Source organism: Talpa occidentalis, unplaced genomic scaffold (genome assembly GCF_014898055.3).
Source record: "Talpa occidentalis isolate TD23 unplaced genomic scaffold, MPIMG_talOcc4v2.1 talOcc4.803, whole genome shotgun sequence".
Lineage (NCBI taxonomy): Eukaryota > Metazoa > Chordata > Mammalia > Eulipotyphla > Talpidae > Talpa > Talpa occidentalis.
This window is the reverse complement of record NW_023605199.1, coordinates 1-26725: the sequence shown is the minus strand read 5'-3', so window position 1 is coordinate 26725 and position 26725 is coordinate 1. Positions and strand designations below refer to the sequence as shown.

Here is a 26725-nt window from a genome sequence, read left to right as displayed (position 1 = left end):
TTTTTCGTATGAGATCTAGTTGTAGTCTTCTTCAGCTTTGCTTTCTTTCTGCTGCCTCCTGACTCACCTCAAATTGACAAAAGCCATCATTTCCCTAACACTCAGGAAATCTTTAAACATGAGAACTTCATGATTGATGCTGGTAATGCTGCCTCAATGGATATGGTCTGTACCTTCCACAAAGAAATCAGATCTGGCCTCCTTGGTGGCTTAGGGGTTAAGTCTCAGTGCTGCCACTGAGATGGCCTGAGTTCGATCCCCAGCCAGAGAGCTAACCCACATGACACAGCAGACGGCTCCTGTTTTGCCCGCTGCTCCCCTTAGCAGTGTATTTCAATAGCTTTGCCTATTCTGTTCCTCATCTGTCTCTGGTGAATCCTCTCAGCCCCCACACTTCTGGCCTGCACCCCAGTTCTTCTACACAAAATAAATAAAAAATCTTAAAGGAATAATTCTTTAAAACAAAAAAGCAAAAAAGAAAAATCAGATTTAACTGTATCCCAGAAGCCTCTATAGGAAATCATACCTAGCTATATCTCAATGGCCTTAGAGCCTTATTGAAGCATGTGATAGGTAGGTTGGAAATATATCATAGCTTTTATATATAATGGATCTGCATATTACACCTATGTATATTTTACAGCTTTTAAAATAAGGGATACAGTGTTATATAAAATAATGGACTAAAACTAGTAGACCTGGTCTTCTAGTCTGATTTGCCAGTTAATGATCTTATTACCTCTTAGCAAATCGTTCATGTTTCTATAGTTTTGTTAAAAAATTTGGATATAGTGTATACTTTTATTGGATTTATAATTAGTATATAAATTAAAGCTTTTATAAAATTTGTATTTGAATCTTTCTCTTTGTGATATTAGTCTATTTTAATGTGATGCAGATATTAAGTGAGGAATAAAGGCCCAGTTACTGTTCTGAAAGAAAATATGATCCATTTTATGATTCACTTTATGGGATAGACTTTCCATTTTGTGGCATGTGGGACTTATATTTATATATGAGTTTTTAAATACAGTAAATAGTTACCTGTTATCTAAATCACATATAAATTTAGATTTTCTTAAACAGTTTAACTGCATGTAATTAAATGTAGATTTATATTTTTTATTTTCATGTCTTTCATATATTTGACATTTCTTCTTAAAGTTTTTTAAACTGAAGTATAAAAGCAAAGAAAAGTATCATATGTTAAAAGTACTTTAAGTGAGTTATTTAGTACTCTTAGTTAAGATAGGTCAGTTTTTTCTTTCTACTTATGTGCAGTCTGTTTTTATTTTCTTTTCCAGAGTGAAAAGCTTTTGTTATATGATACAGTCCAGAGTGAACTAGAGGAGAAGATAAGAAGGCTTGAAGAGGACAGGCACAGCATTGATATTACCTCAGGTAATGGAATGATGTGATTGTGATGTTCCAATGATACTGAACCTTTTGGTTTACTGGAATGTCTTAGTCTGCTAATATAAGTGTTATGTAAATGAAGTTATCTTAATGAGAGGAAAGGTGAGACATCTAATGAATTTCTTGTGATAATGATTGTTGCTTTGATTTGAACTTACACTTCAGGAAGGTGTAGAAAATGGAGTGCATGAAAAGGGACAAAATAGAATTGTAACAGGAACTATAAGAATAGTATTCTATAAGAATAGGAAGAATATTATTGTTAAGAATATAATGGAAGACAGCTACAGCATTTTTCCCTTTCAGTGTTAAAAGACTGTCTTATGAAGGAAGGAATAAAATCTCTACTCTTTGGTACCATACAAGCTAGGACAAATGGATAGAAGTTATAGGGAGGCAGAAAGTAAGTCCAGTATGAAATTGGCTACTTCGTGGGTATTGTGGAAAGGCTCTCTACTTGGGTGGAAAATTTACTGGGTTATGCTATAATTCTTGCATATGTGTTACATTACTTACTATAAATTTTATTGTCCTAGTATAGAGTAGACATAGTAGAGTCCAACAAGCTAAGCTACATTACCAAATAGTTTGGGTGAACATGGGTGGCAGTTAAGTTAGGTTTTCTGAATTAGTCTTTTTGTCTGTAAAATGACAATAATAGGAATACCTACCTCAGGTAGCTTTGACAAGTAAGTGAGACAATGCATGTTTATATATTTCACAGTGTTTAACAAATATTATCACCTAGTCATTAAATGTCAAGTTGATTTTACTTTAATAAAGACAGAGGAGCATTATATATAGCTGTTTATGAAATAATATAGTCATACGTATATATATATATATATATATATATATATATCCATAGTTGTCAATGAAGTCTTGCTATCATGAAATTAGTCTTTTTTTTTTCCCTTTGATCTGTAGCCATCAGCTAATGCTTAATTTTTATTTATTTGCCAGAGCTGTGGAATGATGAACTTCAATCAAGAAAAAGAGAAAGGATCCTTTTAGTCCTGACAAAAAGAAGCCAGTTGTTGTTTCAGATATCCTTTTCCAAATTTCCCGTTTTTTCTTAATGTCTTGATGTATATTTTGCATTGTGTGTACCTTTGTAACTTTTATTGGTACACATTGACATTAATTTGCATGATTCTGTAAAAGCACAGAGTGATTTATGAAACTGATTGAAGACAGAGGGAGATAGTTTCAATTAAGAGGGGTAGGGAACGGAGATTTAGTCATGATCTCACCTTTGAAAATAATATGACTTTACAGTACACAAGGGCTTTCATGTGAAACAGCTGTTTGGTATATGGTATGATTGTTTAATTCTCATGTGTATTTTAAACATATTTATGGTTCTAATATTGGAATGTCTTTAAATTAATGTTGCATTTAATCTTGGCATTCCCTATGGTCCCAAGCCAAACCAAACAAACAAACAAAAAAAGTGAATAAGTTGAAGGTGTATCTTATAGTCAGTAAGTAGAGTTAAAAGAATGAGGTTATAGCGTCTGAAGTACTGGAATATATTCTGGTACTAGGTTTCTTGAAGAATAACTTTAAGGCAGAATTCAGCATGCCTGAAGATATGTCCAGAAATTATTTTTCTATTTCTTAAAAAATAGAAATTTGAAGTTTAATTCAAAATGTAAAAATCTTACAGCTAAATTAACCTTGACTTTTCAACGTCCATATATAGTTTATATGCTACAAGATCTTGATATTCTTGAAGACTGGACAACAATTAGGAAGGTACAAGGATCAATGGAATACAAATACATTTTTATAGCCTACTTTTTAAGATTATGGTTTTTTACTAATATATCAAAATTTGATTATTATAAATTTGCTTTACTTTACAACATTGTCTCTAAGGGATTTAATACTACTACGGATAATAGTGGATACAAGAGTATTTTAAGAGACATGTCAGCAGTTTGATTGTATTTTTTTGGTAATAATATAATAATTTATGCAAAAGTACAGCAAAGTGTTTATTTAGGCTGTCCAAAAATAAAATATAACCATTTTATGCCTATTCCTTAGCCCAGTTCTGGCTCACAGAGAAAGATAAATATTTGTTGAATGAACAAAAGTGAATATTTGAACCCTTAATATATGTCTTGCATTCTGTCATTAGACATCCAAAACTTAAAGGAGTTTCTGTGCTTGTTTGAAAGTGCAGACTCATTTTACTTAATTTTTCCATTTTCAGGAACTTCTTAGTCGAGTTCTTTAGATTATTTCAGGTATTGACAACATCTCTAGGAAAAATTGTTATTCTTTATATATATATATTTCTTATGATGTTGGACATTGATAATTAGAGTAACTGAAGATTATATTTCACTGTGTTTGCTATTGAGCTTATCGATACTGTTGTATATACTAAACAGATAACAAAATATACTTTCAGTATATGAACTCAGACAACATTTTTCTTACTCTTTTTTATTTTTTTAAAGGCAATGGCTACATTGGGTCCACACAGAGTGAAAACAGAACGTAAGTCTCATTTTAGAAACTTTCTCTCTGGAGATTCCGGATTGTTAATTCTTACATATTAAAGAGCTCCCTTGTCAATGGTTTCAGTTCATCAGTGAACTGAATCAGGAATAATGAGAATTTTTTTTTTTTAAGATTTTTTATTTATTTATGTATACAAGAAACGGGGTACAGGTTGATACACGGCAGGGTGAGAGGATTCACCAGAGACAGAGCGGGGAGCAGAATAGACAGACTGAAATATACTGCTCAGGGGAGCAGTGGGAGAGACAAGAGAGGTCTGCCATGCCATGTGGATATCTCCCCGGCCAGCCAGGATTGAGCCCGCTCTGCAGAGACTGCTGACAGCTTCACAGCGCTACACTTAACCACCTGTACCACCAGGGAGGCCCCGGGAATTATGAGAAATTCTTTGGAAGTCTTTGCCTCATGGAAAAATTGCCCGATTCTGAATGCATTGTATTCTTTCTTTCACTGTTCATCTATATTACTATTGCTAGTAATCAGTAATTTTTTGTAATTTTTTGAATTTAATTTTTTTTTAATATAAGAACTGGGGTACAGGCCAGAGGCATGGGAGGGTAAGAGGATTCACCAGAGACAGAGTGGCAAGCAGAACAGACATTCGGATTGAAATACACTGCTGAGGGGAGCAGCAAGTGCAACAGGAGAGGTCTTCTGCTCCATGTGGGTATCTCCCTGGCCAGTAGGGAATCAAACTGGTGCTGCAGAGGCTGCGGACAGCTTCACAGCACTACGCTCAACCCGCTGCACCACCGGGAAGGCCCAGCTAGTAATCAGTAATTTTGAAAGTATTTCTTAAATGTTTTTCATGATCTCAGTAATTTTATAGGGTAGGACATTTGAGTCTGTGGATTGCCTTCAGGGAGACTGTGAGTTCTGAAATTATGAACAAAATTCCTTAGATGCTTGCATTTTCTAGGAGAGAGATTAGAGTGGTGGCAGTGGAGTCCATACCAAAAAAAAGTTTACCCATCACTAAGATTTACATACTTCTGATAAGGCTTAATAAAATTCACATTAAATTATACTTTCTTGATTTTTTTTTTTTGGAAGGCCTAAAGTCACTGACAAAATAGTTAATATACCTTATTTTCTAATTTTTTGCTTTTGCCTTCTTTCACTTTCTGTCTCCTAATTCTTTTATGAACAATGAAGCTAGATTTAAGTAAAAAAAAAAATAAAAACCCTTGTTTTAAATATTAGGAAGAGGACTTCCTAGTCACATTCAAGCAGATAAAGTAATCTATAAAAGATTAATTTTCATTTTATATTTAACTCAAGGATTTTTTTAAGCTTAATATCAGGAAATTGCAGCAATATATAATAAATTAATTTCCTGGGGAGTTAACGGGAAGGAGACGAAGTACTTAAATCTCTAGGTTCTTAACATTTTTGAATCATTTTGATTCGAGAATCCCACTGCTCAGTTGAATGGGTCTCTTCTCTTACTCGTCTTTAGTTTTGTATCCTGTTTGTTTTCTTCATGGTACTTACCACAATTTATAATTTTTAATTTATTGTTTTTTATGTTTATCTGTCTTCTGGCTATATTGTAAGATTTACAAAGGTCAGAACCATCTCTTTAGTCACAATTTTTCTTCTTTAGCACCCAGCACAATTCTTGTGGTTGGAAGTGTTCAGAAAATATTTGTTGCACAAATGAATAAATGCTTTTTGAACATTTTCTACATACCAGGCACTTTATGAGGCTCTGGGAATACAAGGGTGCAAGAAATGGACCTCCTAGAACCTCCTTGGGGAGGCAAAAAAATATATATGTAAATAAATAACAAGATGATGACAGATTGTAATAATTGTTATGATGGAAAAATGAAATTGTAATGAAGATGAACTAAGGAGTGAACAGGATGGTAGGGGAAGACCTTTCTGTGGTAGTGATAATTGAATGATGAAGCAGATACCTGTATCATAATATGTTTTATACAGTGTTCTTCATAAAGAAATTTTTTTACCTCTACATGAGTTTATCAGATTAATGTCAAACTATTTTTAGGATTTAAAAATGGCAGTTCTACATAGGAAATTTCTGTTCTAGAATCTTAGACCTGGAAAACTCTTGGAATATATATTAAACTCTGCTTCTTTGGAAGTGTCAGATGACTGTCAAGGAGAAAATATCAAAAAATATAATTTTCAGTCGAAATATGGCAATTGATATTTTAAAGTCTGCTTAAAATTGGCACTAGTAACTAATAATTTACCTGCTCCCCACTTCTGGCAACTGTCTAGTTAATTGATATTTATTGTACATTATTCAGCTTTGTTTAGTAACTTTGAATTATATAAATATGTAAGAAATTAAGCCTTATTTCTATTAGGTTTTGGTTTGTTATCTAAGAAATAGCTATGCTGTTTTTTTTTCAATATGCTTGGTATTCTTAATGTTCTGTACTTTTGTTCTTCTGACAATGTCTTATTAATATAACAGTTTCTGAACTGATCCCTTTAGCACCTGTGAAACTGGAAAAACATTTGCACAGTGCTAGATCTGAAGAGGGAAGATTATATTATGATGGTGAATGGTATATACGTGGACAAACAATATGTATTGATAAAAAAGATGAATGTCCTACAAGGTAAAAAGCCTTAATCACTTCAGTGTTGCGCAGTGGCAGAATTTACATCATTGTGAATAAATATTTGCTGCCCAGAAGTGCATTCATAATGTATCAGTAGTTGCTTGTGGATCCTTTTTTCTCTAGACATATGATTTGATTAGCATGTGTGAATACCAGTGTTAATATACTGGAGTTACATATTAAGTTCATGAACATAAGTATTAACACAAGTAGAAATGTTGATATTATTTGACCAGTAAATGATCCCATTTGTTAAATTTTAATTTTATAGTAGATGAATGGTTATGATCTTAAATTATGATCTTTAAGTCAGATTACTATAACTTTTTGGTGGATCTATTAATCCTTAGCTGTTGGGAGTTTGTTATAGTAGTTTAGGTAAAAAGAATTTGTATCAATTAAGAGTAGAAAGTAGGGGAAAATTAATGAAAATTCTAGAGTAATTAAAGTGTAACTTGAAAACTGAAATTGTCTTTAAAAAGATTCAGTTTATTTAGGTTTTAAGTTTATGTAATTATATATTTTTCTAAGTCTTATGTAGTTGTGAGTTTTTATTACTGCTCTCATTCCTTCAGTAGGTTTGGATTTAATTCTCAGAATAGTAACTATCTACCATAAGAAAATATCTTTTTCTAGCTATCAGTGGTAAATGAAGTGTTTGTGTTCAGTATAGAACACTCCTTTTCCAAATATGATTAATTGGATTATAATTTAAAACTGTTGTTTTAGGATACCAGGAGCATTGTGAATAACTCTTGTCATAGAAATTCATTGAACTAATTGCTATTTTATATATCACATCCGTGGATTTTTTTGCTTTTTACTGTTGTTTGAATGAATGTGAACTACAGGGATGTAATTTAAGAGGTTAAATAGTATATGAAAGTATTAAACACACATATATTTGAAGGATTTTTATATGAAGATTTAGTGTCACAAAAAATCTGTAGCAGTATCATAGATGATTTGCCACTGGGAATTAGGGACTGGTGTTTGACAGATTTTGTATAGTCAAGGCTGATTATTGGAGTAATAACTTAAGTAGTGGTTTTAACTCCATTCTTTTTGGGGGTTGGCAATAGACTAGGAATGATATGCATTTAATAGTTATGTTAACAGTAAATTTTGCCAACTCTATTAAGAAAAGAAAGGAGATTATTAAGTACTGCTGAATGTGATATTTTTGACAGCATGTCCTGCTGGTAGTGCAGCATTCTGGTAAATGACAATTACGTACCTGAATCTACTCTGATAGCCCAGCTATTCTGGTTTTATGAAAGCTAATTCTCTAAAATGAGTGGAGGAGGCATATTGTAATTCATTCATTCATTCCTTCCTTTTTTTTTTTTTCTCTTTTAGTGCTGTAATTACAACAATTAACCATGATGAAGTTTGGTTTAAGAGGCCTGATGGAAGCAAATCTAAGCTTTACATTTCGCAGCTACAGAAAGGAAAATATTCAATTAAACATTCGTAATCATGATTTAAGTGTTATCTAAATCTACCTTATTAGTGTTACCAAGTGTGATGTGCCATGGGAGTAAAAAATGTATTCAATAACTTAATATTCTCATCGAATCATGAGAGACTGTGTATTTGCAGGTAGTACTCTAAGTAGACCTCATACTGATAGGATATTGAGATAGTAATACAAGTTTAATCATGATCATCCATTTATTTGCCTATCAGGTCCAATGACCCATAGGTATATATGGTAGGGGTTTCTTACAAAACTTCTTTGGTTTTTAAAAACATTATGTAAATGTTTTATCTTTAGTGGATTATATTGCTAAATGGCTACATATACCTGCAGTTTTTAAAATTTTCCATATCTTTGTCACTGATCGTGTGTTTGTAAATAAGCCTGATAAAATGTTTCCTAGAAATGGTTTGTAGTAGTACATTAGTGTTAAATCAGAATTGAAATTTAAACATATATATGTGAGTATGTATATATGGCTTCATCAGCTTATTTAGAACTGATGGCCTTACTTTACAATCTTGTTTTACCCAAAATTAAGCTATTGGGTTTGAAAGCTAAAAGGAGCACTTTTATAGACTAGCAGCTTTCCTTCTCCTCTTCCTTGATTGTATGATGGTGACCTATTTTTACAAATTATACTTAATGTTAATTAGTAAAATTAGTGTCAAGTAATCACATGCTTCTACCTGTATTTCTTGTGAGCCTTTAGAGGGCAGGTATTTATGCCTGGTATTTATGATGCAGTATCTAAGTGGTAAGCAGTAACTGACAGTATTGTGGTGCTTGCTGTACATGTCTGGTCTTTTGAAACAGATTTTTAGTAAGCTTTTTCCAGAGGTAAAACTAGGTTCTTACCCTAATTTTATTCCCAGGGCAAAATAGGAATAATTTTCTTGAATTTATCCCCATGTTAATATTTTTATCTTTGGTGTTTCTACACTTTAAGGCCACTTGGTGCAATTTAGAAAGTATTGGCCTCTCTTCCCTTCACCACATTCAAAATTAACTTCTAAAACCTCAGGAACAGTACAAAGAATCGTAACCCTTAATATGGCAGCATAATTGGCTGTAGTCTGTATTAGGGTACAACCAAATCAAGTATTCCTGGTGGTCTTGTGCACTTTAATTTCTGTTATAATGAGAATTAAGCAGATGAGGAAGAGACCCACTTATTAACACATAGGGCAGGACTACCTGCATTAATCCTTTATTTTCTTACTATTTTACCTCTGCAGACATCTTCCTGTGCGGATCACTACTTCACGTTGCCAAATGTTAAAATATTTGACTTCTGAAATTTGTTATCAGCAGTTATGTACTTTGTTCTGATTCTAATTAACTTTAGCAATTTACACAATGTCATAATCTGATAGTATTTGACAGTACTTATGTATACAATGTTTCATAAGCATTTTAATAAGATTTGTATTTTTAAATTTAGTATATAAATAAAACGATGTGTTTGAGTGTCATTGTGGTATCTTGACTTACTTGTGCATAAGTTCTTTTACTATTTAAACCTGTATACTACCAAGAAGGAGTTGAGTTAATTATATTAATAGATATGGAGTGTTGGAATGTTGAACAAATGGTTCTGCTTTTCTGAACCACAATTCAAATTCAATTATTAGGGTATATTTAGATATTTAAGGCAGCTAAGTTATACTTAAAAATATACAAATATGTTATACTTTAAGAATGTACTGTATAAGTATTAAAGTTTGAAATAGGAGGTCTTTATTTTAAAAACTACGATTTAAAACTCAAAATGGGGCCTCCCCGGTGGCGCAGCGGTTGAGCGCTGGGTTGCGAGGCTGCCCGCTGCCTCGGCGGCGCCGGTTCGATTCCCGGCTGCTCCCCGGCCACCGGAGGAGGGTCCCACATGGCGTGCAGACCTCTCCTGCCGCCCGCTGCTCCCCTCAGCAGTGTACTTCAGTCCTTCTGCCTGCTCTGCTCCCCACTCTGGCTCTGGTGAATTCTCTCACCCTCCCGCGCTTCTGACTGTACCCAGTGCATGTACAAACAAAACAAACGAACAAACAAATAAATAAATAAAAACATGCCTCTATAAAAAAAAAAAAAAAAAAAAAAAAATAAAACTCAAAATGGATAAAAGACTTGTATGCAAGACCTCAAACTATAAAATACATAGAAGAAAGCAGAACAAACATTCCAAGACATAAACCTCAGATATCTACATACTTGTCCCAGCAGCACGGAGAACAAAATAGAATATAAACAATTGGAACTACAATTGAGACTACAACTAAAATGAAGGGACACCCTACTGAATGAGGAAAAATATTTGCACATCGTACATCTGACGAGGGACTGATACCAAAGATCTACAAGGAATTCATATAACTCAACCAAAAGCAAACAACCCTCTCCTGGGTGTCCATAGAATACAGAAACACTAATTCAAAAGGAAACTTGTACTCCCATGTTTATAGCAGCACTATTTATAATAGCCAAGTATGGAAACAACCTAAATGCCCCAAAACAGGAGTGGATCAAAAAGATGTGGAATGTTACTAAGCAATCAAAATAGATAAACTCATGCCAATTGCAGCAACATGGGTGAGCTGGAAGGGATTATATTATATGAAATAAACCAGAAGGAAAAAAACCAAATGATATTGCTTATATGTGAAATACAGTAAGACTAAACAAATAGTCAAAGATAAACTTTATAACTAGAGGCTTTCTGCAGGGAAGGGTGAGGGAGGGCCGTAAAAACAGGAAGGGGTGGGAGAGCATAATGGATTATGGTGGAAGAGTATGGGTGCTTTGGTGGAGGGAGGGCTACAGTGACTACCCCTGAGGCGGGTGTCCTGTAATGTCAAAGCATTAGCAAGGATGTAAAATAATGGGTACTTAATAAAAATAAAGAAAAAAAACTGGAAAAAACCTGATTTAATACATTTCCTTTCAAAACTATTTCATAATATTGATATTCAGATAACCATATACTTGCTCTGATTAAAGTCTTATAGATATGTTTTGTTATCAGCAGTTTGCCATTAGACTTCTATTGAAAAGGTTTAGTTTAGGAGAATTTTTAGAACCTGTGAAATGTGACGTAGTGGCTACTGCCACTCTTGCTTATGACTAGCGTCTGTTTTAGAATCAATTTATGGGCCTTTTCTGTAACAACTTCCACTATTTCAAGTTCTGCCCACCTTCCTGTCATTTCCCATTAAAAAAAAAAAATCCATCACAAACCCAGTTCATGATTAGTAATTATTTTATTTATTTATTTATTACTTATTTGTACAAGAACTGGGGTACAGGCCAGATGCACGGGAGGGTGAGAGGATTCACCAGAGACAGAGTGGGGAACAGAACAGGCAGACTGATGAAGTGCACTGCTGAGGGGAGCAGCGGGCAAATCAGGAGAGGTCTGCCACGCCATGTGGGTATCTCGGCCAGCTGGCCGGGATCAAACCTGTGCTGCAGAGGCTGAGGACAGCTTCACAGTGCGGTGCTTAACTGCCTGCGCCACCAGGGAGGCCCCATCATTAGTAATTATTAATAAACCTTAACACACTCCACATTCTATCCCTTTTCTCATTGTTCATATTGGTAGATTAGTACTGAGTACCTCTCACTGCAGGCTTCACGTAAAAGTTGTTCTGATATACATACAAACACCACTGACAAACCCTTGGGCACCTCACTGATAGTTATTTAAAAAGAAGAACAGGGATAATGGTGGTTATTTCTGAGATTTTGTTTATGGGCCCACTAAGTTCAGTATACTAAACATGAGCTAAAATGAATTATAAGATTAGGAAAATGAATGTAGGATGAATGAATATATCATTTCAGTTTTGTGTAGCCTCTTGCTAAAGATAAGGAAACCTAAAATATTAAAGAAGGAACATGAAAATTTAAAGTGGAGTTGCAAAAAGTGCATGTTTCTTACAGATTTCCCCCTTCACCTCTACATCCAAAAGTAGAGCATTTCTAACAAACCTTTTGAAAGTCGAAATAGCATAAAGCCAAGAAGCAATTGCCACTCACATACAGAATTTTTTTTGAGAGTGCCAAGAACCCCCACTTAACATACCAACTCATACAAAATCACATAAAACCTAAAATAACACTAACCTACAGCAAAAGCACGGGCGATATATCAGGTGCGCAGCCGGGCTGCAGCAGCCGGGCGGAGGCCTGGAGGGCGGCGTCTGCCCAGCTCGCGGCGCCCACGGCGTCCCTGACGGCTGCTGCGAAGCTGACGCTAACGCTGACGCCAGTTGCACTTTTTGCTTTTGTCGTAAAAACAGGAAACGCTTTAGCTTTCTCTTGATTAGTAAACAGGCACTGCTGCAGGTCGTTCTTAAAAGCCCAGGTGTTGCCTACCTTGGACTTTTGAAAAGTGGGGGAGACCTGGGCTGTCTTCTCGGGTGAACTGCGGGAACTGCACTGTCATGTCAGGTGGGTCACTTGGCCCCGATGGCTCGGGGTCTCGTCTTTACATCCTGGGCTCAGAAACTCGAAATGTCGATACCTTGTTATGGGCTCAGCTATGTCCCCGGCAAGTGCTTATTACCTCTCCTACCTGAGAATGTGATTGGATTTGGAGCTAAGGCCTTTAAAGAGGTGATTTGGTTAAAACGAGGCTAAATTGGACCTTAATCCATTCTGACTGATGAGCACTTAGAGGAATTTGGACACTTCCCATGTAGGTACTCCGCAGAAACCATGTGAGGACGTGGCAAGAAGACAAGTATCTGCAAGCCAAGGTGTAGGGTAAATGGAAGTTTTCAGTTTTTTTCTACCCTCCCGCCATTAGCATCTATGGTTAACACCTGTCGTCTTACACGCGTACCTGATTTCGGTGCCTAGAGTACGGTGTGGGCGTGTGTGAATGGGCACACCTGAGCCAGAGACTGAGCGTATAAACGCGGCCGCAGAGGCTCCTTCAGCAGAGAGCAGTAGAGGCCAGAGGAGAGACCACGAGAGAATGCTGGAGAGCCCAGAAAGTGAAGATTCGAGGGGGGCCAAGAGGCCTGACACCCTACGGGCCCTCCGCTCCACCCCCCCACTCCCTGCACCTAGTTACCTTACTACAAATTGTGTCCAAAGATCATTTAAAGCCTGAAAAAGCCACTGAGGGCTCCAGGACCCTTTCCTGCTGATCCATGGAGAACCTGCTCTGTGATTTGCTGGTGCTTCACAAAGAAAGAGACCTCAGGAGAAAACAAAGCTGCTGGACTTCTAACTTCCAGAAAGGTGAGAAAATTAATTTCCATCATTTAAGTTACCCAATCCGTAGTATTTTGTTCTGGCAGCCCTAGCAGATGTATTAACATCCTAGGAAGTGGCAGCCCTGGGCAAGTTAGACGGATCATTCACAGTGGATTAAAATGAACAACTGATTATTAATTTAATGTTACGTTGGGAAGGGCCTCCCCAGGTGGCGCAGAGGTTGAGCGCTGGGTTGCGAAGCTGCCCGCAGCCTCTGCAGCGCCGGTTCGATCCCCAGCCTCAGGCGAGGGTCCCACATGGCGCGCAGACCTCTCCTGCTGCCCGCTGCTCCCCTCAGCAGTGTACTTCGGTCCTTCTGCCTGCTCTGCTCCCCGCTCTGGCTCTGGTGAATTCTTTCACCCTCCTGCACTTCTGACTGTACCCAGAGCTTGTATAAATAAATAAATAAAATTTTAAAAAATTAAAAAAAAATGTTACATTGGGAAGTATACCTAGGAGACCCAACTCCTCAAATCAACTATATGGCACCTACTTTTCTTCTAGGAAAATCTATATGAAAGCAAAATTGTAATCAGAAGATTACTTGGGGTGAAACTTCAGGAAATCATAATCCTCTGGTGAGAGTTTCTCCTTCCTGCCTGTGCTGGACACATTGCTGTCTATACTCTTACTTTGTATTTTCTTGGTGCTTTGTGGATGGAGATCTCTCTTCTTAACTGGCTATGCAGGCCTTGCCCACAGCACCCACCCCTTCTGAATTCTTTCTATACTGTGTGCTTTGTCATTCTGGCCAGTTTATTGGACCAGTGTGGACCCTGACTCAGGGGTAGCCAGTGATAATAATACTTATAATTTGAGTGCCTGCCTTGTGCCAGGAACTATATTTGATATATACATGAAAAGTCATTATTTAGTATTTTTATCTTCAAAACAAAAATGAACATGCTTGCTCTTTAAATTTACTATAAGGGATTTATGGGTTGTGATAATTTTTTCAAGGTATGTGGCAAAATACTGTGATAGGATTTATATTTTGAATGTTCTAAAGCTGAGTTGATATCTCAAGTTGCTAATCTTTATGAAAAAATGTGTATGTTATATATATATCCATATATCCATCTATCTCCCTACCTATCTACCTACCTATCTATTGAAAGCAAGTATAAATCTAGTATCTTTGCTCCTAAACTTGAAGCTAATGCGTTCTCTCTCTCTTTTTGAAGATTTATTTATATATGCATACAAGAGCTGGGGTACAGGCCAGAGGTATGCGTGTGTTGGGGGTAGTGGTGAGAGGATTCACCAGAGACAGAGTGGGGAACAGAATAGGCAAACTGACTGAAATACACAACTGAGGGGAGCAGTGGGCGAGTCAGGAGAGGTCTGCTGTGCCATGTGGATTGCTTCCTGCCTGGCCAGGAATTGAACTTATGCTGCAGTGGTTGCGGACAGCTTCATAGGTTGCGTCCTAACCCTTGCGCCACCAGGGAGGCCCTAATCTCTTTCAAAGACACATTTTATTAAATGGTCAGGGGAAGAGGTTTTTTTTAACAGTCTTTAGAGTTCATTTTCCCCTTCCTTTTCTGTCTTCCTGTATCTAATATTGGTTTAAAGTGAGTGACCTTGTCAGGAGATTGCTATGGTCACTTGGAGAGAGAAGCGCCATATTTCAGGTCTTGAATAGGGTGAATGGTAGCATTTTATCTCTGCTGGTGAAGATTACAATTTATGTTAAGCTTCTTAGAAAGCCTGATACTTAAGCAGAGGCTAAATGACATCTGCTGTTATAAGGATGTTGAAAGAAATATATTTCATTTGTTATTGAAAAGATTTGAAAATAGCTTTATTAATGAAAAAGACAGAAAAGTCTGCATCCATAGCGATGCTTGTTTGAAGATTTCAGTATAGTCAGTATATTATGTTTTAGTATAGTAATGGCAGTTATTAAGGAAAAAAAATAACTGAATTGTTTAATGACTACAGCAGTTTGGTTCGTAAGTTAATACACTCAATTGTATTAATTTACATGTTATCAATACACTATTATATGTGTACAGATTATCAATATCCACTACACAGGGACCAGGTTGGTTTGGACTTTTCCTAACATGCACTTGAGCTGCACCCTCTCTCATGCCCCAGGGCTGTGTTGGGGGCTTCAGGCTTCTCACAGAAAGGGGAGCCCAAGCTTATGTCCACTTAACACCTTTCCCCTTCTTTAGAATTCTCTTTTCCCTCCTGATGCAGCTGCTCAGGGGAGTTCTCAGTGCTGATGTGGCTCAGGTTCACTCTGCAAGCCTGTCAGGGGGAAGGGGACCCAGAAAGTGAGGCTGTCATGCTGACCAGCTGTGAGATACCTCCTGAACACTCTTTTTCTACCTCCATTCTGAGCTTTAGAAGATTCCATAAGATTCTATGCCCTATGATGTGTGTCTGATCCTGGTTTCCTGTCTCCTCCAACTGCTGCCACGTCTAGTTATATTTTTCTGAGCTTTTTATGGCTTCAAGAGTAGCTGATTTGGTGATTGCTAGATGGACTAGTTTGTATAAATGCAATGCGTTGGTCTTTTCCGTGTTGTTTGGTGGTTTCATTGTTTGCAAACCTTTTGTATAAGAAAAATGGCCAAAGTAGCTTTGGTACAAGGATCTGAAGCAAGCTTGGAGACCTTTCCTTGAAGTGGGGGTCTTGACCCATCCTCTCCCTGTTTCCCATTTTGGATGAGATCCTGTTCCTTCTATCCTACCTTCTCTAATCTCCCCCTCCAAAAAATAACCCATACACACTTCATTTGTGGGGTGTCTCCAAAACTCTTAAATAATTTATGCAAGAATATCTGAAGAAGCCAAGAACATGCCATCCCTTTTGCTCGATCTCCTGAGTGAAGACCATGCCTTGATGGGACCCTACCACATTCATACTACTTTGTTACTTAAATCTTGGTCTTAGGGTAGAGAAGCAATGAGGGGGCCTTCTGTGGAGAGTTGGAGATTCAAGAAAGGGAAGATGAATATATATATGCAAGTTGCTCAGGAACTTGTTTGTCAGGGCAAGAAACTTGTCAAAGTAGCCACAAGATTGTTTAATTGGAGAAGGGTGAATGTAACTCCATACTTTTAGCTAGAAACCAAAGCTTTGTGTGTAATCTTGAATTTATGGGGATGAAGGATTAGGAAAATAAGTGCCTTTTGTTTTTTCCTTGACGCCTTCTCCTCATCACTAAACTGCAGGAGACAGAGCCCCCTTGGGTGTTAGCAACTCCACCACTGGGAGATGTTGATTAGGCGGTTGATTTTGCTGTGTGGGTATTTTCCCACTTGCTGTCATTTTGTTACACACATGCTGACTCTTTTCCCGCTCACTCTCTCAAAGATTTATTGGTACTGGGAAATAAAGGTTCTCTATCCTATTTTGGATGTTTTTTATGCCAGGTAAATAAAATAGGGATAGCAGACCCTATTCATTACACTGAAAGAATATTATATGTACTTTTCTGCACTTCTCCTTTTTTATTTTAGCATAGCTATCTTGGTGATATTCCATATCTGCTTCTAAATATCTACCTTATTCTGTTTAATGAGCTATTCATGATATTCACAATAGGTACAGAGAATTTTATGATATGGTTGCCATACAATATTGAGGGACACCTGGGTGATTCTTGTCCTTCCTCCTCCCCTTCCTTCTTATCAAGCAAGCTTGACATGAATACTCTTGTGCAGACTTCTTTGGCCTTGGGAAAGAGCACATTAGTAGCATAAATTTCAAGTAGAATTGCTAGGTCAAATGGCAGGGGAATTTTATATTTTATTGGATATTGCCAAATTTCTCTGCAACCAAATTAAACCAATTTACACTCCAACTAATAGTATGATGAGGATACCTATTTCTCTTAAACATTGAATTAATTAACTTACAAGATCATTCTTCAACCTTCTCTTTGTTTTTCTTCGGGCAGCATACTAGGTCCTCATTCAAGTCCATTTTACAGTTTTCACTCCTCTCCTTGACTTCAGCTACCACCTATGTCCTGTCAATCCCAAATCCAAACCTCTACCTTCACCCTAGTTACATATTTTAAGTTGCTTGCTAGAAATTTCCAAGTGCTGTATACACTTTTTAAACCTAACATTCAAAAATCAAATATTATCTCCTCCTCACTTCCCTCCTGTATCTCCCCCTCCGCCCCCCGCCATATGCTCTTGTGTGTCCACTCTGGCCTCATGCTGCCATCCCCTCCAAATTCAGTGGAGAGGATGTGGCAGGTGGTTAAGCTCGTGGGATTTGGAACAAGATCAGCTGGATGTGAACTCTATCACTTCTCTATTGTATGACCTTGGGCAATTTTTTTTACCTTCGTGTGACTCATGTCTCCCTCTGAAAGTGCAAATAATAATAGTTCATAGGGTTGTGCTGAGGATTTAATGAATCAATATATATCATGTATTAGAACAGTGCTTCTTAAAATGATAAATCCTGTATAAGGGCTATTTACATATTTTGGCTTCTCACATCTATTTCATTATCTAGTCCTATAGATTTAAGCTCTGGAACATTTCCTGGAATCATTCTCTTCTCCAATCTCACTTCAAGTCTCTAATATATTTTATTGGTATGATTGTGATAACCTAATTGGGCTCCTCTGTGCATTATCCTTCTGTAGCTAATGTTGTATATCTAAAACTCAGAACAAATCTTTTTACTCTCTGCTGGATTAATTTCTTTTTCCTTCCCAGCACTCTGGTTCTACACTCTGGTTCTAAACATTTCCTGGAAATGTTTCCAATGAGAATATCTATTTTTCTTAAGCTCTGCCATTCTTGGTCAGTTGTTTAGAATCCTTCCCTGGGTTCTTTCAAATTCTAACTGGAAAGAGAATCAGTCTTCCTCTTGTGTTGAAACTGGGAAGATAGCGAGAGAAGGAAGGCTGCCTTTCATGCTGAAACTACTTATAACTGGAAATTGTAGGCAATTAAGTTTCCTGACCTGTGGAGAAATGTGATGCAGAGCATGTAACATGAGAGCAAAAGACATGAGAGGTGGACAGGTAGTTTCTTGGCATTTTACTTATTGCTTTCAGCTGACCCGCAGTTCATCTGTATCCCATTCCCATCTTCTAACAAAGTGCCCCTTTTCTAAATAATTTTGAGCTGGGTTTCTGACTCTTGTAACGTTTGTCAAGAACAGTAGATCTTCATAGTCTGTTGGTTTTCATCTTAAGAAACATAATAAACTTTAGTAATTTTACCATAAATTTTTGAAAAAAAAAAAAAGATATTGGTAGAATAGCAAATATGAGAAAGAAAAGAGCAGTCCCTGTGTAAGGGGCAGGACAGGGCACAAGGCAGGTTTTCTGATCCCATGCAGATCGGGTAAAGGAGGAGTCAGAGTCCTCAGTAGTTTTGCAGGTTTTTTATTTGGGGTTCACCAGGCATATGGCAGGCAGGGGTGCTGGCTGGGGGACTGGGAGGCTGGCAGGCCTCCCAGCCCCCAGCAAGTCTTCACTCTATCTGGGCTCTCTGGCGTTCTCTGCTTCTGCTTCGGCTTCTCCTTCAGGTTCTGCTGCTGCTGGCTGGGGCTGCTGGCGTCCCCCCGTGACGCCGCCCTTAAAAGCACAGTCTTAGCTCAGCTGAATCCCATCTACCTATGCCCACACCCTATTCCAGGTGCCCGCCATCAGGCATGCATTCAGGACAAGGATCCATCATCTATCCTGATGGCGGAAGGGCAGAAAAGCCTGACATTTTCTTTACCCTACAGTCCACCCCCTCAGGGTTTTCTGCCATACAGTCTATACATATATATACAATTTTCTAAGCAAACAAACAATGCAGCCATGGCCCACAAAAGCAAATACATCAAATATAACAAAATACAATATAACAAAATACAACAGAACACAAATAAGTCCAGGCAGGGCACCAACCAAGTGCAAAAGACAATTATTGGTACCAGCAGATGAGCCACCAAATCTGCTGCCGAAGGCACTGCTCATACGAGGGAGGGGAATCACTCACGGCATCTACTATAACATACCAGGAGCCGTCAGGCTTCCTGGCCTTCTCTGGCTGTAGTCTAGGCTACAGGCACACACAGCATCCACCCCCAGGATGCACTAGCTCTGGGATTGGCAATTTTATTCTGTTGGGGGTAATCACCAACCCTCAGGGTTTCTGTCTGCAGTCGCTCCAACACTCGGCCTTCATGGCCACCCATGCGACTCACAGACCCCTGCTCTCAAGCCAACCCACTGCACAAGCACATGGGTTGGGGATCCAAACTTTGCATTTGGCTTGGGCTCCACCCCAAGCCACATTCCCCACCCGTCCCCCAAGGACGGGCTCCTCAGCTCCTCACCCTCACTCAAGAATGAGCAGGGCATCACCCATAGGTGATTTTACGAGACTCACAGGGCTTCAGCATACCCAGGCTGCTTAACAGCCGCTTTAGGGCTTCTCAACTTAGCATCAGTACCAGCTTTTGCCACCTTAGTTGGCTTTTCTCCTCCACCTGGCCACTGGGCATACACAGGCTGCTTTTGGCCATCTAGGCCCACTGGCCACCCCAGATTCCCATCTCTTGGGGTTTACAAACAAACTGTTCCACCCCAGGGTCCCAAAACATATCAACCTGCAAGGTCCTCCGCCTTCTGGCGGCATTGTCAGTCCAAGTTTATCAGTCCATGTCCATTGGCCTCTCCCTGCGTCAGCAGCGGCCTGCTGCCTCAGGGGTCATTGGCTGGTCCTTTCCGGTGTCGTTGGCTGGTCCTATCCGGTGTCGTTGGCTGGTCCTTTCTGGTGTCGTTGGCTTGTCCTTTCGGGCGTCTCCTTCACGCCAGGTCTCATCCTGTAGCTCGTGGACGTATCCATCTTCTATACCGCCATGGTGCCTCCAGCGTCGTCACAGGCAAAGTCTGTTCTCCTTAGTCCCTCCAGGTCTTCGGAGGGCTCCAATACCCGTCTGCATGGATCTTGCCGACATACGCCAATTGTAAGGGCAGGACAGGGCACAAGGCAGGTTTTCTGATCCCATGCAGACCGGGTAAAGGAGGAGTCAGAGTCCTCAGTAGTTTTGCAGGTTTTTTATTTGGGGTTCACCAGGCATATGGCAGGCAGGGGTGCTGGCTGGGGGACTGGGAGGCTGGCAGGCCTCCCAGCCCCCAGCAAGTCTTCACTCTATCTGGGCTCTCTGGCGTTCTCTGCTTCTGCTTCGGCTTCTCCTTCAGGTTCTGCTGCTGCTGGCTGGGGCTGCTGGCGTCCCCCCGTGACGCCGCCCTTAAAAGCACAGTCTTAGCTCAGCTGAATCCCATCTACCTATGCCCACACCCTATTCCAGGTGCCCGCCATCAGGCATGCATTCAGGACAAGGATCCATCATCTATCCTGATGGCGGAAGGGCAGAAAAGCCTGACATTTTCTTTACCCTACACCCTGATAACTAGGAACTTCCTGGCACTCACCACTAGGCCCTGGTGGTCTCTTGAACAGAAAGAGCCTCATAGAACAGCACCACCAAACAGCCATTTTGTGACTGATGGAGTGAGATAAAAAGGCATGACCCTCCTACCCCTCATAATAACTAAATCTTGACAAAACCAGTCTGAAAACTAAAAAATACTAAACCTCCCTTTATATTGTATAAATGACTGCTGCTTCTTTATGAATTACAAATTTGGCTTTGCTTCATTCCTTTTGCTCTATAAATGAGATTTATTAAGATCAATTATAAGATAACCAATCATAAAATTGCATCTACTTCTGACATTATCCTATCCAGACCAACCCCAAGTCTTCTAACACAGGTCCAAGTCCTGGGAGTTCTTCCTAACACCTTTCTTCCCAGAGATTTAGTTCTCCATAGTGGGGGCTCTACCTCATTGCAACGAGCAAGAAATACAACTTGTATGATGATATGCATATTCCTGGTGGTCACTGGATGGAGAACATTGACACATGGAACACCTAAAACAGTTTTGCTTGAAGAATTTTTCATAAGATCCCATTTAAAAATACTGAACTATATTCTTGCAGAGTTTTCTGGGAGCGCCCAATAAATAAAGTTATATGACTGAAAAAACACTTTATAGATTTTGATTTTCAATTGCATGTTACAGAAGAATCATGAAGGGCACAAGAAGATGAAAGGCATTTGATGAAAGACATTAGCAACTCAATCTAAGATAGACAGCACTCTGCTTCCAAAAAACCAGAGAATAATGTCAGTATTTCTACTATACTAACAAGGGATTATTTTCTAGAAATGTAGAAGTTGTAATAGCAGTGCATTTTTATTAAAACCTGAAGGTGGCAGTAAGTTCCTACAAGACTTGGGTGCTTAGTTTAAATTTGTATTTTTTCTTCTAATTATTCAAAATCCTATAGTGAGGCTGCAGTTGCATTTAATTCTATTTCATACTAATTAAAGGATATTCAGGAAGAAGATAAAGTCTAAGCAAGGATTATATTGTTATTACTGTTTTCTAACTGAAAAGAATTCACCATGTAAAAGGCTTAGGAACATTGCAACTGATTATATGCTTTAGGGTTACTATAGAGATAAGTATATAATCAAACAAAAGGAAGCATTAGAACTTTTAATATAGATCAAAGTGGTTTAAAGGGATGTGGCAATAATAGACATTTGTCTATTAAATTAATAATGCTTTTGTTGGCTTTTCCCTATACTTCCCAATTTTATCCTTAATATTCTTCAAATAGAATATTGTATGCTTGTGTTTTACCCAAAGATCTGCTAATAATCAATAGAATATTTAGAGTGTTATTAATCAGTACTGGCCTAACTAATAATTTAATATTGAAAAATTTACACACAGCAAGTTAGTAAATATAAATTCATTGTGCAAAATGAATTGTTTCACTGATTTTGTAATCAAAAGCTCGAGATAGTTTCATAGTTGCTTCTCTTAGGGTATAACCTTGGCCTTAGTCCATGAGTTATGTCTACAGTTATAGTGAGCTTTTAGTGACTTCAGTGTCCTAATTTTGAAACCATAGCATTTCTATAATTCTAGATAAAGTTTAAAATAAGCAGGTGTTACATGTATTATTGCCTAATAATCCACAATTTCACAGAATAAAAATAATTAATTTCGTTGTGTTAGAAAAATGATGCTTATTTTAAATATCTTCCTATTATGTTGATGTGGGAATAATTAACAATTTAGAACTTATTAGTATGGGCGACCTTAATTTTATTAAACTCGATTTTAAACCCAGGGTCAACTATTAATCACAGTAAACACAAATTTAATTTTCATAATTCCATAGAAATTGTTTATTTCTGTATGGTCATTTTTAAGGAAGTTAGAAATTTTGCATAATGATTAAAAGGGGATAGTCGTGGTTTTTTTTGTTTTTGACTAGAGAAAATGTGAAGTTAGAAGCATTAACGTATGGCATATTTTTTTCAGAAGTATACCTGTGTATAATATAAATTTCTAAAGCATTTATTTTAATGTAACAATTATTCTTAATAATATAAATAGTCCATTTTATTTTCAATTAGTGTCTGGATTTGTTGCTAATACTTGAAAAACATATAGTGAAAAGGGACATCTTTTAACTGTTGATCTGTAAAGTTTAGAGCTATTTAAAGTTATGGTGCTTGAGTTTTTTTCATTTGGAGAAGATAAAGATAAACTTAAATATAACTACCTATGTGGGAAGACCAACTTAAAATTTAAGATGTACTCAGGAAATCTGCATATTTTGTGATTATTGACTGGTGGTGGTTAATACTGGCTGCCAGCAGAGGGCACTTTGAGTTTTCTGTGTTAGAATTCCAAGACACTGATAACCTAAGAGTCTAGACTATTTGTCATCAAATTGTTTTTCTCAGAATGAAGACATTTGTAGCATTTCTTTATTCCCTATGATTTCCTATCTCAATTTACACACTCAAAGACTGTCTGGTAAGGCATGGGAAAACCATCTTAAAAAAATCAGCAGCAATTCAACTGACAGCTTGAACGTGTGCGTAAGATATGGTCCTGTGTGGTAAAACGGAGGGAGGCAGGAAATTCCCTCAGTTTTTTCTCCTCAGACCTTTTAAACTCTATTATCACTGTTAGAAGGTCTCTCCTACAGATCAATATAGTGCCCAGAAATAAAAGCATGTAGTTTTTAAAGCAGACTACTTTAGTCAATAAGAAAGTGAATACCAAATGGAAAAAATATGAAGCACAGAGGGAACCAGTGCCAAGGTAGCCCTGGATCACCCAAGGCATGTTTTTCAAGTCTTTTGACTGGAACATGTGTCCTAATACATACATGCATATGCACACACAAATCTAAAATAAAGTAATCTGAAATATTACTGACCCATGTAATGTGTGATAGAGGTATACATAATTTTAAATGCTTAAAAATATAGAAAATAAGTTCTAATAGGGTATTTTAAGAAACTTGACAAACTTGATTTGGAAATGTATATGGAAGAAAAAAGACTAAGAATAGCCAAGACACCAAACAAGTATATGGTAAGGGATATTTCTTACTAGATTCTAGAATTGTAATTAAGATGTAGTAATTGGGGCCTCCCCAGTGGCGCAGCGGTTGAGCACTGGGCTCGAAGCTCTGCAGCGTGGTTTGATCCCGACCCCTGGGAGGGTCCCACATAGCACGCAGACCTCTCCTGTGGCGCCCGCTGCTCCCCTCAGCAGTGTATTTCATCAGTCTGCCTGCTCTGCTTCTCCTCTCTGGCTCTGGTGAATTCTCTCATCCTCCGTGCTTCTGACTGTATCCAGTGCTTGTATAAATAATAAATAAATATATTAAAAAAAGATGTAGTAATTAAAACAGTGGGTTCTTGGCATAGCAAGCGATTATGAAAACAGTGGGGCAGAATAGAGATTCAGAAGCACATTATTCACATTTGTGCATCTACTGAATCTACTGATTGAGAGGAAGGACTGAAGAATGGTGAGCAAAGAGGGGACTTTTCAGTAGTGGTTTTGGAAAAGTTATCCACAAGGGAAAATAGGGAAATTGGAGAATTCTGGAGAAATGATAACAGCATTGTCATTTTTCATCTCTCAGAGAAATGAGATAGCAAAGCTAAAAATTCCAAATCAAACCTCCAAACCATCAGTCAGAAAACACAGCACTGTCTGTGTAAGATGGAAAAAAAGAGACAAACCTTCACCAGGCTGACCAGTATTCAGTGGAAAGCAATGTGGCCCAATTTGAGAAGAGCAGCTGGGACTTGCAGAGTTTTGTTCTCTCTAATAGTGAGGAAAAAGGACTGAGAGAGAATCTTAGCCCTATGAGCTCTCAGAATGTACCTGTCAAGGCCTTTTTGGGTCAGAGCCCCACATGAGGAGAAACTTCTGGGAATGGAATAAAAATTGAGCAGGTAGAGATACTAGAGATGAAGGAAGAGAAAGTTCAGATTAAAGTGGAGTATGGTTACAGAAGGAAAGCTCAGAAAACAAGTCACCATATTACTGAGCACCCCGCAAAATAACTGGAGGGAACTCTACAAGTATAGAGATCTGCACCTTGTTTATTCCAGCTCTCAGGATAACCACTTTTTTTTTTTTTTTAAAAAAAAAAGATTATATAAGCACTGGGAACAGTCAGAAGCGTGGGAGGGTGAAAGAATTCACCAGAGCCAGAGCGGGGAACAGAACAGGCAGGCAGACTGATGAAATATATTGCTGAGGGAGCAGTAGGCAGGGCAGGAGAGGTCTGTCACGCCACGCTGGTGGCTGGGACTGAACTAGCGCTGCAGAGGCTGTGGGCAGCCTTGCAGCCCAGAGCTTCAACTGCTGAGCCACCAGGGGAGGCCCCAGGATAACCAATTTAGCATGAAAATTACTATAAAGTATCAAGGTCAAATCCCCTATAAAGTATAAGAAAAACAGAAAGGTAGACTAGCAATACTATGCTACAAAGATTTGGTTGTAACAGATCACCATTAGGTGATCTATTTTCAAAAAACAATGAAAAGATATTAAGAAAATGTTACAAGACATGGAAGAACAAAATAAATCATAATTGGAAAAACTCAGAAATGTGAACTCAGCAATAATAAATAAGAAGAAACCTCATTCAAAAGTGAGACTAAACTAAAGAAATATAGAGTGATATATGTTCTCTATTGTTGTTAATAACACTGGAAATCCAACTTTCCTATTTCAGTCTTGCCAGAGACAGCTGTCCATCCTTATCTACCACACAGATACCTTGAGCACCACAGAATTTGCTGCATCATTACCTATATGGCAGGGTAATGATGTACCAAGCCCAAATCTGTGGCAGCCCTCTCCCTTGTTCTGGATGCCAGTCAAAACTGCAGTGTTTGGAGTCATCTGACCAGTGGGTTAGATTCCCAGATATTGCACACTGTCTCCAAAATGAAATGGGCTGCTGTTCTCTGTGTCTCTTCTTAGTGCTAGGAGGTATAAGATGCGGTAAATTATTCTTTACCTTGGATAGTAAATCGTTCTTGCCTTCTGTTGTCATATCTAGCCCTGCTGATATCATTATGAACAAACCATGCTACACTTTACCCTTAATAACCTTCTAAATTTTCTGCAATACTGCAGTTTTAATAAAATTTTGTAGAGTATAGTTTTAAATTATTGGTTGATTTGGCTATAAATAGCTGAACACAGTATCTTCCACAATTCTAGAAGAATATACTTTTTGGCACTATGGTTTTTTTCTTAGGCCATGTTTATGGTGTGCCTGTGTATTAGTCATCATTTTCCAGAGAAAACAGAACCATTGAATTTCTATAGGAGGAGATTACACTGAGAAATTGTCTCACAATCTGAGGTCATCAGTCTGAAGACCCAGACAATCCTGTGGCATAGTTCTAGTCCTAGTCCACGGGCCGAAGAACCAGCAGAAAGATGGTTTTAGTCCTAGTCCAACGGCAGGAGAAAATCAATGCCCCAGCACAGGCAGGCAGGCAGAAAGCAAAACAAGCAAATTTCTCTTTCCCTGCTCTTTCTTCTATTCAGGCCCTGAATGGACTGGAGGTTGCCACCCACATTGGGGAGGGTAATGTACTTTTCTGAGTTTGCTAATTCAAATGTTAATGTCACTTGAAAAATGTCTTCACAGACACACCCAGAAATAATGTTTTAAGCTGAACACCCCTTTAGTTCAGTCAGGTTTATATTGAAGTTAATCATCACAGGCAAATCCCTGTCTTTTTTACTTTCTTTGACAAGGTTTGAATTATTTCTAAGTAACTTTTAAATTTGGAAGTTTTATTTTATTTTATTTTTTTGTTTTGGAAAGTTTTTTTAATTTAAATATTTTATTTTATATAATTCTTACATCTTTTTCATCTTTGCACAATGTATGCATTTTCATTTTGGTTACATACAATTGCACCCCCCCTATTTTGACTCTAGTCCTTAAATTTGGAAGTTTTAAAGCTTCCATTTGTAATGTATTATACTCACAATATGTTAAATAGTAATATGTTATGTTAATTTATCTGAGG

At 37.9% G+C, this 26725-nt stretch overlaps 1 protein-coding gene across 1 annotated transcript; it reads left to right on the top strand.

Annotated features, from left to right (window-relative positions):
- Nucleotides 1–1304: 1304 nt before the first annotated feature.
- Nucleotides 1305–9499, top strand: LOC119235024 (breast cancer metastasis-suppressor 1-like protein; the record flags this gene model as incomplete). The annotated part of the gene is given in 7 exon segments (XM_037498063.2): nucleotides 1305–1401; nucleotides 2380–2403; nucleotides 2406–2462; nucleotides 3110–3174; nucleotides 3888–3927; nucleotides 6422–6548; nucleotides 7911–9499. Coding segments are annotated over 7 exon segments (528 nt in total), but the record flags the coding sequence as incomplete, so codon positions are not given.
- Nucleotides 9500–26725: the final 17226 nt, after the last annotated feature.